The 12,470-nt window shown below is 44.7% G+C and overlaps 1 protein-coding gene across 3 annotated transcripts in view; it reads left to right on the top strand.

The window, feature by feature from the left end:
* The window catches only part of UBE4B (ubiquitination factor E4B), a 109,290-nt gene that overhangs the window by 53,817 nt on the left and 43,003 nt on the right, over window positions 1–12,470 (top strand). For all 3 annotated transcript variants that reach the window (XM_015591380.2, XM_006914372.3, XM_025048557.1), the window contains 4 exons: window positions 26–170; window positions 1,838–2,066; window positions 10,159–10,300; window positions 11,592–11,692. In XM_015591380.2, coding sequence (XP_015446866.1) covers window positions 26–170; window positions 1,838–2,066; window positions 10,159–10,300; window positions 11,592–11,692 — 617 coding nt within the window. The remainder of the gene's footprint in view (window positions 1–25; window positions 171–1,837; window positions 2,067–10,158; window positions 10,301–11,591; window positions 11,693–12,470) is intronic.

Here is a 12,470-nt window from a genome sequence, read left to right as displayed (position 1 = left end):
TTAACCCCCAAATCTTCTTCACAAGGAGCCACCATCAGGTTCTGAAGTGTCCGAAGAACAGGCCTTACAGCTGGTCTGTAAGATCTTTCGTGTCTCCTGGAAGGACCGGGACAGAGATGTCATCTTTCTTTCTTCTCTTTCTGCACAATTTAAGCAGAACCCAAAAGAAGGTAAGAATCTAGCCCAGCTGTTTTATTTCAGAGTACTGTACTTAAGGGGAAACTGTACTGTAAGCCCATTGGCCACAGCCACTCTGTCTTGCCCCAGGGTCGTGTTTTTGATTATGGGATCCTCTTCGATGAGGACACTGATGTGTATGACCACTTTCCACCGATCTTATTGATAAATTATTTTTTTACTTTTATGATTCTCTAAAAGAAAACTGTATAAATAAGTTAATGATGTCCATCGTCTCAGAGTGGTTTTTTCCTTTCCAGTAAGAGGCGTAGAGAGAGCGTTAGCGCCTCTTATGAAGTAGGGGATGCTGGGTAGTCCCCAGGGGTCCTGGGAGAGGCGCTCTGTGTGACACACACCTACCATAAGTGCCTCCAGGTCACGTGCAGGCGGTGGAATAAATCTGCTTGATTAAATTGCTTGCAGGATAGGACATATTGATATTTTGCTGTGTTTCCAGGATTCTATTTTAAGAGGCTACATTAACCCACGCTTATAACAAAGTAATAAAATTCCTAGGGCAGCATTACAGGGCACTATCACTTCTTTACAGCAGTCATTGCATACAGAAGGGGGAGGGGCAGAACACCAGAGTGTTCTTTGGCATGTCACTGCAATCAGACCTCCCCAGAGGCAGAGTTTTTTGTGTGTTTTGCTCATGGCTGTTTTCCCAGTGCCTAGAAAGGTGCCTTGCACTCAATAATCCTTCAATAGATCTGTTTTAAATGAGTGAGCGAGTATCAAGGAGATCGCCCTTTCCTTTCCTAGGCCGCCTGTTTTCCACAGCAAACAAAGTCCCCCGTGTCCCTGGCGGATGGATTGTCTACTTCTGATTTTACCAGGATCTTCTTGTTAATTCTGGTTATAGAGATGAACTTAGCAACCATACGCTTCAAAACCCTGCCACTTGTTATTGTTATTACTGTGAATCTTAAGATTCTCAAATCTATCTTGTACATATATGTGATAAATTTTAACAACCAAATCAGGTAAGATTTACATGGGTTAGAACTTTTATTTATATAGCGATATTTAAAATGTCTTTAAAGACCTACAGTAAAGCAGTTGAGAGCTGCAGAGTAAAAAGGAAGCTAGAAAGTAGAATCTGCTCCAGAAAGCCAGATGGCGACTAGAAATTAGACCCTTCGTAACATACTCCGAACTTTGTCCTTGATAGTTTCACTGTATATAAAACACATATAGATGAATAAAGATTAACCCAGTTATGTTTCTAGTATGATGAACCTGTGGAGTTGGGAGTAGCTTCTTTTAATAGTTAATATATATCAGCAGTGACTCGCATTGACTGTGCTCCAATTTTTTTTTTTTTTTTAAATAAGCTTTGTATCTTGGAACAATTCTGGATTCACAGCAAAGCTTCAGAGAGAGTGCAGGGAGTTCTGTGTACGCTTCACCCATTTTCCCGTAATGTTAACGTCTGACTTTGCCATAGTATACTTGTCAGAACTAAGAAATTACTGGTAACTACACTGCAGACCTTACTTGGATTTCACCAGCTCGTCCACTAACGTCCTTTTACTGTCCCAGAGTCCGGTCCAAGCTGGGACACCACAGCGAACTCTCTGATTCCATTCGGCTTACTCAAAACCGTGTATATATGAACGGCCATGTGTAACACTTCTCTGTTCTGCCTTTCCAACAGTGTTCTCTGATTTTAAGGACTTGATTGGCCAGATATTAATGGAAGTGCTAATGATGTCCACTCAGACTAGAGATGAAAACCCATTTGCCAGCCTGACAGCGACATCACAGCCAATCGCAGCGGCCGCTCGGTCACCAGACAGAACTCTCATGCTAAACACCGGCTCCAACCCAGGAACAAGCCCCATGTTCTGCAGCGCGGGCTCCTTCGGTGCCAGCTCTTTGTCTAGGTCAGTGTGGTCCCCTCTGCACGCGTAACTGGGAGTGAGGTAGCCGTGAAGGATGCGAGAGAGAAGAGTGTCCCTTCACGGGCTGTGTCATGCCGTCGATGGCATGGATCGTATTTGGGGGATGGACTGAGCGTTTCCAGGACGTGTTAACCTTTTTTGGATCGGTCGCTTTGGCTTTCCGTGGTTTGGCTCTTGGTAAATTAAAATTTAGAAACGAATGGCTGTATATTGTACATTATTCTTTGGAAAGAGGAAGGTATCGTATCATAAACGTAGCCTCTAGATCTGTACAGCAGTTATATTGTAATTCTTTAGGTGAGTGTCCGAAAGATTTGTACCCTCGAATGCTTAGAGATGTGAACTGTGAATACACTGTTCTTAAAAAGCTTGATATTTTCCATTTTAGTTATTTATCTCAAGTTTTTCTTCAATTTTCTCTTCTTTCCTCCCTTTCTCAACTAATTCAGCCTCTATGAAACTAGCCCAGCCCCCAGCATGGGGCTCTGGAGCTCCGTGCCAATGACGAGTCCGCCCGTTGCCTCACCTTCCCGTGCAGCCAGCCAGACGGCTGTGCCGTCCATTTCCCTCAGTCCTCCTAGTGCGGCTTCGGGGACCGCCGCAGGAAGCCAGCCCTCGTCCCCGCGGTACCGCCCCTACACTCTCACCCACCCTGGGGGGACGCCAACTCCTCCCACCCCGCGGTCCTCCGGCCTCTCCGTTCCGTCTAGCTCTCCAGGCCTCCCTGCCCTCGCTGGTAGCCCGCAAGCAGTGCCTGCCAGCTCTTCCAGACAGAGACCCAGCAGCGCGGGGCCACCTGTCCTGTCCGCCTCCCCCAGTGCCGTGAGCAGACGTCCCTCCTCCCTGAGGATTTCTCCTAGGTATTTACTCAGCAGGAGAGTTGGGTGCGTGTTTGCAGTGCAGGGAGAGGAGATTAACACGGTTTGGAAGGACTGCCGTGTGACACTGACCTCAGTTACTTATGTTTTCCGTTTGGGGTGATTAACCTGTGTGTCTGACTAGGGTAGGCGCGCGCCCCGAGGCCATGCTCCTGCCAGGCTTGGATGTCGTCAGAAAGTGCGGGTCGCTCTTTTGTGGGCTCTTTTCTCCCCTGCCTTCCCCTCACTTTTCCTCCATGCTGTACAACAAAGAACGAAGTTCCTCGGTGTTGAAATTTAATCCACATGTCATTCCTCATTACAAATGAGTTTCAGAAGCCCTTGGCAGTTCGTATTTGAGGGTTGGGGTTCACGAGACCACTTTCCGACTTTTTATACTGTCGCTAGCCGTAGTGGAAACGTAGTCAGACCAAGGGGTCGTGGGAGCATGTCTGGGCCTGCTGCCCTTACTTCTGGTCACTGGGGCTGGGCCAGCGTTCCTTTTTATACTGTCGCTAGCCGTAGTGGAAACGTAGCCAGACCAAGGGGTCGTGGGAGCATGTCTGGGCCTCCTGTCCCTTACTTCTGGTCACTGGGGCTGGGCCAGCGTTTCTGCCTTGACATTTTGACTTCAGCCTCTTAGAAGCAGTCTCAGAATCCCATTAATCCAATGCCTCCCCCCTCAACTGTACTTACACATTCCTGTAGTTTAGGCGAATTACTTTTTTGCATGTCAGTAGACAAAGCTTTAGCATAAGATTTAATTAAAAGGACAACAGTTGCAAAAGCTTTCTCCCTCTTGTTTTTTCGTTGTTCCCTGATGACCTTTTTTGCTTTTGTTGTGGTAGTATGTACGACAGTCCTTTCTCCTTCCTCTTCCTCGCACTCTCTGGGGACAGTAGTGATGAAGATGAAGAAGAAGATGATGGTGATGGTGATGATGAAGGTGGTGGTGGTGGTGATGAGTTTTCTTGTGTCCAGTTTGGGTCCAGGTATCAGAGGAACGCAGTCTTACCCCGCACGTGCCTAGGTGCTTAGAAACTAACTTTTATAAGCCCTAATCCGGGGTGCACTTCGAATCCAAACAGGGTCGGGTCCGATGAGACCACCCAGAGGGTCAGCGTGTGAGAAACGAGCATGTTCTGAGACCTTAGCACCTTCTCGGGGGGTAGAGTGCACGCTGGAAAAATTCATAGTGTCACCTGGTAAGTTTGGAGGAAACTTACATGTAATCACTTGTGAAAAACATAAACAACAGATTAAAAATCAGTCATTAAGCCCATCCACCGTAAGATCTAAAAGGAAGGACCGTTCACTTAGCTACTTCGAGAATGATCTTGTGAGCAGCGTGTACTCTGTGAGGCATGATTTCTTAAGTACGGTTGCATGGATTGCTGTTTAGGAATGGCAGGGGCTGGAATGCGTGCGTGTGCATGCGTGTGTGTGTGCGTGTGTTTACACGCGCATCCTGACCCATCTGTCTCAGTCTGGGCTCTTCCATTGAAGAGCACATGGGTCATACCGTCTGGCGTAATTGTGACTCTGCTTTCACTTCTAACCTTGATTGTCACTGATGACCTTGACCCTAGTGAAGCCAGACCCTGTTCGTTTAGACAGCCTTTGGCAAGGCAGCAGAGGCTAAAACAGTTCATGATGTTGCTGAACGTTCAGTGCTGAAAACCAAGTGAAAAAAAATGACTTAAGTTTTTAGGTGACTTTGAGCAAGAAAGTATAATAGCACCTTTTTTCTAATACTCTGACTCATTGTCTTACGATTTTGCTCTTAAATTGAAGTTTCCTCTGGTCTGAGTTGGTATTTGTGCTCAGCACTGTTCAAAAATAACTCCAGGCTATAAATAGAGCCTGCAGTAGGAGTTAGGTACACTTCATTAAATTTGACAGCGTTCAGAAGAATCATTAGCGAGTGTATAAAGAAAGAGAGGAACATTGGTGCGAGGTCGAACATTGATTCAGAAAGGCTGATATTTGTGTTAGGTTGAACGTCATGTCACTAGTTCTCAAGTAAATTTCCCAAGGGTAGAAGTGTCTTTTTCATGTGGATAAAATCCTGTTGCATGATTATGGTTATGCAGCAGGCGCCCTTGTTAGGAATCAGTTTTCATACATGATAAGAGTACTTTGTTATCTGTTTTACTGTAAATTATCGGTGGGAGAAATAACTCACTCTCCCCGACGTATTTAATTCCAACTTTCTCTAACAAAGATATTAGACTGTGCCGCCGTTGCTAACTCCTCTCTTTCTAGACTTACAACATCCTCACCCTGTCTCAGATCTAGATTCCATACCTGCGAGGAGACATAAAACTCCCTGACTGTAATAATAGCTGCGGATACTTACCACGCGTCATGCGCCACGTGCTGTGTCAGCTCTCTGCATATGCTGTCACTTTAATCCCCACAGCAGCGCTCCTAGCTACGGTGACAAAACTGGGGCACAGGGACACTAGTGGGCACGTCACTAGAACGTGGCAGAGCCTGGATCCCAACTCACGTGCTTCACCACCACTCCACGCTGCCTCTGGCTTTTCCATTTTCGCCAAACAGGACTTGTGTTTTTATCATTTCTTACTAGTTGTTTTGCTGCCAAGAGCATCTACTGTGTTCCTTGGCAAGGACGTGCCGACATTTTACTCCTTAATTATAAAATTCCATTCCAGTCAGTTGGCAAGTCCTTTACTGGCTGTTAAGATGAAGTCACATCTATCCAGATTTTGGCAATTTATAGATTCTGGATATCAAAAAGAATGTAAAGGAGCGGGTAAAAATACATAACTGATGAAAAACAGAGAGGAACTTGAAGATGCTTGTGGAGCCAGAACCAGAAAGAGGCAGCAGAAAACCTTGTTAATTTGAGCACTCGGCAAGTAGTTGTTTTCTTTCTCCATTTCTAATTGATCTCGGACTTTTATTTGCTTTGAAGGAAGCAGTTTTAACACCTGCTTGCCTGGCAAGGTTGCCGTGGAGGAAGGACTCGGAGGGGTGGGGTCTGTCTCGCTCCTGCGCGCCCACGGGGGTTGACGTGGAGCACGTCTTTGTGGAAGTAGTTGGGGTGTATGTTCATGTTATTTATAGTGCTGATGATAAGGATTAATTTAAGAAAGGTAAAAACATTCCTCTGCGAAAAGAGCTGTGTGAATTATAAGGAACTGCTTCTTGCGGGAGCGGGAGTAAGTAAAGTGAAATATCTCATGGTAAAGATAACAAGAATTATTCTGGGGAAAATTTTTCTAATTGTGTCCTAGGAAGTTGAAAACTAGAAATTTTTTTGTTCTTACCGCTTAGCTATTTTAGTGAAGGAGGTTAAATCTTGAAAATCATAATAAGCCTAAGTGAATAGAGAAAGGGGAAATTAGCAAAGAGTGGAAAACATTGATACTTACCCTCTGATTTCTGCTGGTCATCACTGCTTGGAGATGACACACGGAAACAGTCAAAAAGAAATCTTTCTGCCATGGCAGTCCCCAACACCTTCTAGTGATGTCTCTTCTCACACAGAGTGAAACCCGAAGCCTCTCACCCTGGCCTGTAAGACCCTGCATCTCATGTGCACACACGTGCACACACGTGCACACACGCCCACACACACTCGCTTCTCCTTTCTACCCTCGTCTGCCTCTACGCGCCTACATCCTCCGGCTCATACGCGCCATCCTGTTCTTGAACTCACCCAGCGCATTCCCTCCTGCCGTAGGCCGTTGCACTTGCTTCCTCTCTTGGGACAGCTGTCCCCCCATCTCTGCGTGGCCTGCTCCCTGACTTTCTTGGGTCTGTGTGAAATGCCATCTTATCAGAGGGCGACCCCTCGCCCAGTTGTGTTAAATGTTACGTTAACCGCCCCCCCCGCCCCCCACACACACTTTCTGCTCCCTCTGTCACCTGTGCTCTCCTTTTATTTTCTCTCATGGTGCTGCTGTATTTATTTGGTTTTGAGTGTCTCCCCCACTGGAACATAATTGCCGTATGAACAAGGTCTGGATCTGTCTGATCCCGCGTGTCCCGCCCCCCCAGGACCTACAGCAGTGCCTGGAACACGGAAGGCACACGCGAACATTTGTTCAGTGAATGCACTTCGCTTAAATCTGCACAGCTCAGACTTTGCCTTCATCAAGAAGATATAAAATTCTAGAATCTGTATTCAAAAAAATAAAATAGGTGGATAATTAGTCCCCTTATAGAAGAAAAGAAAGTGCAGTGGAATGTTTTTTTAAGAAACAAGTTTTCTTGGTGCATTTAAAATGGATTCAGTTTGCACAAATCAAATGCATGTGTAAATCCCCAGGAATATTTTCTGAAGGATTCAGCTATTATGTGATTCTGTTATGTGAAGTAATTACGTTATTAAATTGAACTGTTGATGTAGTTATCAGAAAATGGTTCAAATACTCTCCCAGAGGGAGGTATAATTTTTGCAATACTCTTAGGACTTAAATATGACACATTTCTAATGTTATATTATGTATATTATATGCTATATCATTGTTAAATGACATCGTGGATTTTATGACAACTTTTTTGGGGAAAAAAACCAAGGTATTATTTAAAATGTTTATTGATAAGCATAAATTGATGCATATATACTATATACCACTTTCTCCTTCAGTGTCACATTCAGACTCTGAATCTGAACTCTTTCACTTTGAATCTGAAGATCCTTGTCAATGGACTGTGACCGTTGGCACTTTTGCACAGTGTTGGTGAGACTGGTCGCTCTTCACACTTGTGATCATGATGCGCTTTAGCACCTTTTGGATTGATCCGATAACTTTAAAATATATGGACGAATACTAGGATTTACTCTACATTTCCTATTTGGTTAAACTTTTGTTTCTTTTTTCTTTTTCTTCTTTCTTGTCTCTTGAAAGTCAACGGGAAGTGTCGTTTGGTGCCTTGAAAATTCCGATGTACTCTGAGTGCCTTTCATTGCGTTGCCTGGCACAGCACGAGCCGCCTTCTCTATGTGTTGCCACTTTTCATGTCTTAGTGCAGTATTTGTGAAGATATTTTAGTTGGCTTTTGAGGTGTCCAAATTTGAGTTAAAATGAAATGAGAGGCGTTGGCTAAGAATGGAACTGAATTCCCACACGTGAGCAGCCACCGTTTAAACCTGCTGACTTCACACAGGTATCCGCCTGCTGGCTGCGGGGACTGCATCACGCTGACTCCTTGCCCCTGGCAAGGACCTAGTGACATCAAATATACGATGCTTTTCATTACGGAAGTGTAAAATGTGAGAAATATGGGGCTTATGATCAAGGAACTGTGTGGTTTAACGTTTTCATTTGAAACATGGGGATGATCTGTTTTCATTGTCATTTGCAAGAGCTGCTCGGAAGAAAATTAACCCTAATTGCGTGTAGGTTTAAGCCTGTGTGCCTGTAAGTTCACCTTTGGGGAGAGCAGCGAGTAGAGCCGCTGCGTCACGAGCCTCAGAAGGAAGCGGGGGGAGTAGCCCGTAGCGGGGCACTAAGACGGCTACAGGTGAAGACTTTCACCTTTCTCCCCTTTCTGCCTTTGGAGATTCACCACACTTCTGCTTGTGGGTGGGTTTTTCTGTTTGGTTTTGCTTTCTGTGCTTTATTGCGGTATTCCTCTTTCTCTTGTCAGGCCAGTTAATGGATACCAGATCTTGCCATTAATCTATGAAGTGTGCCCCGAAATTAACTGATAGGAAGACACAAGATTTCTTTGTTTTTGTTATTTTGAGGGTTCCCACGCTGACCTGCCCATCTTTGTCATGACTCTGGTGGGGGAATTCCTTGGGGGCGAGTCAGTTATCTGCCCAGTCGGGAGGGCGTTGGCTGCCCTGTGCCTCTGGCTGCCTCTCAGCCCTGACTCCTCCCTTCCCTCTGTCAGACCTGCATAGTGAGTTCTCTGACATAGAAGACTGTATTGTAGGAATTCAAATTTACTGGACTCTGGCCTGAAAGTCTTGGATTTAAAACTGACCTTGTTTTTCTTTTATTGAAATACTTTAATGTCGTACTTTCATTCCAAAATCAATTATGTATATCTTTCTAAAATTCTAAGGTCAGTTATGCACATACTCCAGAATTAGATCTGCACGTCTAATCATCTGTCTGCATGACGTGTCATTAACATCTCAAGTCCTCTCGGTCCTTTGAGCGTCTAGCCTTTAATGGTCTGCCCTGGGTTGAAGTAGGAACGCGCCTCTCAGGTTTCTGATGCCATTCCCATTTATCATCTTTCACATGTAATTTTTTGCCAAGTTTTTGTTTTCTCATTTTCTCTTCATTTCAAAATTCCCGGCCTGTTCCTGTGCCATGATTAATCTCTTCATATCTTTTGTATTTATCAAATCAGTTGGTGAGTTAAACTTCAGGTTTGGGATATGACCTATTGATGGTTGATAAAAACTTTAATTCCCTCACTCCTGACCCTTGCGATAATGTTTGGCTTCGGTCTCAGAGTAGTTATTACTGATAATAATAATCCTGCTTGTCTTTGACAAAGCTCTTCCACGTGATTTCATTTAACCCTCGCTGCAGACGAGACGAGGTTCTGGGTTCAGGCGATGAGTAAGCAGCAGGACTGGGAAAAGCGCCCAAGTCTGGATGCACCTAGTGCAAGGTTTTGTTTTTGTTTTTATTGACTACTGTGCCTTTTTCACAGAAAGTTTTGGGAAATTTGTGTCGATAAGAAATATCTGTGTCCCCTCCTAACTGGACAGTTTCCTAAGCCTTGCTCCCATTGCCCAGTGCTGGATGAAGGTTTTTGAGATCTATGCTAGAAGTTAGGAGCAGGGCGTGTTTTGTTAGTTCCTTAAAACGTCACTCCCGAAGAGTTCTAAGACAGCAACAGCATAGCCTGGCTGTCACCTACAAGTCCGCCTGAGTGAAGCTGGCCAGTTTGGCTTAAGTACATGCGATATCCCTTCAAATGCGTAGCAGTTCTTAGTCCTCTGATTTGTAAGTTTCCATGCCCAACAAGATAAGGTGCTGCGTGTCTGGTCAGATTCTCTTCTTAGTCAAAATAAAATGTTAACTAAAAATGACTATCGTTGGACTTGGAGCAGGTGTAACTAGCAGTCAGCTCCGACCTTGGCTGCATGGGTGTTTGTGCTTTGTCTTGGATGCAAGCATCCTAACAGGCTTTCTGCTGCAGAAATGCGAACTCTGCCTAAAATAATTTATTGAGAAGAGATCAGAATCACCGATTTTCCTTTCTCTTCTCTGAAGTTTGGGAGCCTCCGGTGGGGCCAGTGCTTGGGATCCCTACAGCGACCATTTCGCCATCGAGACCTGCAAGGAGACAGATATGCTGAACTACCTCATCGAGTGTTTTGACCGAGTTGGGATAGAGGAAAAAAAAGCACCAAAGGTAATAGGAAATAGATTCATTTAAAAGAACCCACAAAAAGAACACTGGTTCTTTGTTTGATAAATAATTGTTTTCACCTCCTACTCAGCCTTCATTCATTTATTCAATCAATAAAGTGGTTGTATGAAAACAGACTCACAAATATAGAGGACAATCTGGTGACGGCCAGAGGGGAGGGGCTTGAGGGACTGGGAGAAAGGGGTGAAGGGTTAAAGAAGTACGAGTTAGTAGTTGAGAGGTGGTCACGGGGATGGGGAGCACGGCACAGGGAACGCAGTCAGCAGTAATGTAATGCCTAGGCGGAGAGCCAGAGGGGAAAAAGAGCAATCAGGGGGATCATTTCATAAACTATGTAAGTGTCTAACCAATGTACTGCATACTTGAAACTAATAAAAGATAAAATTAAAAAAAATAACATAAAGTGGTTATCGAGCATGTACTACATGCCAGGCACTACGCTGGGATCCTGGGGTGTGAACAAAACAGATGAAGTCCCTGCCCTCGTGGGACTCACACCCTAAGGAGAAGTGACAGGGCCCAGTGCCGTTGCCACCAGCAACTTACATGGCCCTGCTGATTTCTGATAGTCGGTCATAATCGTCGTCATAGGCAACATTTATGAAGCGCCTGTGGACGCCGAACACCCACTAGGTCTGCAGTAGCCTGAGTCCCACGCTCATGCAGTTGGAGCAGTGTGGTCCAGTGTAACATAGGTGGTGTTTCTTCCGTTTTGTGAATAAGCAAATGAACCGCAGAGAGGCTAAGTCGTCACTAGAATCACATAAATAGCAAGTTGCAAAGTTGGGTTTAAACTTAGGAAGCTACACTTTTTCTCTTGTCACGTGCTGACCGACTTCATCATTTTCTCATCCTATTCCTATTTCGTTCTCTAGTTCTGGTTTTTCCTGATCTGGTCGTCCCTATTCCTATTTCGTTCTCTAGTTCTGGTTTTTCCTTAGACACTGATCTGGTTGTCTACCCGTTAGTTTCATATCTGTGAAGGGCCTGTGGGGCGTTTGTCACACTTAGCCCTAGCGACAGCAGGGAGAACGAGCACATCTTTGAGATTCCTGAGTGGCCGCCTCACGCCGCCTTCTGCGTCCCTAATGCAGCGCGCAGCAGAGGCGGTGCCCTGGGCCGGCACGGCGGCTCTAGTCTGCTCATCACGAAGAAGGGAAGAGAAAAGCATGCCGTTTTCCGGAGATTCACGTCTTCTGACTCCTGTCAGTTTTCAGCAGTACGGGATTATTTTGTTTGCCATTGCGGCCCTAACCTCCACCTTTCTCTTCAGATGTGCAGCCAGCCAGCAGTCAGCCAGCTTCTGAGCAACATCCGCTCACAGTGCATATCCCATACTGCGTTGGTACTACAGGGTTCCCTCACACAGCCAAGGTGAGAAAACCGGCAGGTGCCTGACCTTGGCGGGGGAGGGGGGGCGGGGGATCCCGTCAGTCAGTGGGCGGCAGGCTGCCTAGCCACGTTTTCCCCTCTTAGAGACCTCACTTCCTCACCTGTAAGGTGAGAGTGGTTGACTGCATGATCTCTTGAGTTCCCTTTTCTTCTGTAAAGTACGATGCTGTGAAAATAAAACACTCGGGTGTGCTTTATTGGAATAGACCATTGTTAAAATACGTCAACATCAAGGCAGACATTTCTAATTTAGTTTAAAAGCATTTGCTTGAAATCAGTGGAGGTTTTTGATGAAATGTGCAGACGATCATTTTCTATGTTTCTCACAGTTTCTGTTATTCAGTAATAAAGCATAGTGGTGGAATAGATAATTTTGGAATCATCCAAAGTACTACATTATTGTTTGTTTCTGACAGTCCCATGAAAGTTTCAAGTTTAAAAAGAGAGGGTTTTTTGTTAATGAAAAATATCTGAAGGAAAAATGCCAAGATATGTCAAGGAAAAATGACAAAGTTACAACATGTATTCATTCTGGGTGTTCTTACATCATTTTCTATACCACAGCCATATATATTTTGAAGCTTGACAAAAAGAAGGAAAATGATGTACTAAAACTTATAAAATGTTCCATGGTTAAAATTACTAAGAGTTTTAAAAAGTTCTTAGCTACTCCTAATCTCTTTTTTTAATTGGATGAAGCATAAACAAGAGACAAGAATGCTTCAAACTTTTAATGCTTTCTTTTTAAAGGGCTGTATGT

The sequence above is a fragment of the Pteropus alecto genome, unplaced genomic scaffold (genome assembly GCF_000325575.1).
Source record: "Pteropus alecto unplaced genomic scaffold, ASM32557v1 scaffold125, whole genome shotgun sequence".
NCBI lineage: Eukaryota > Metazoa > Chordata > Mammalia > Chiroptera > Pteropodidae > Pteropus > Pteropus alecto.
Note: the sequence above shows the minus strand (reverse complement) of the source record. Positions and strands in the feature narration are given on the sequence as shown.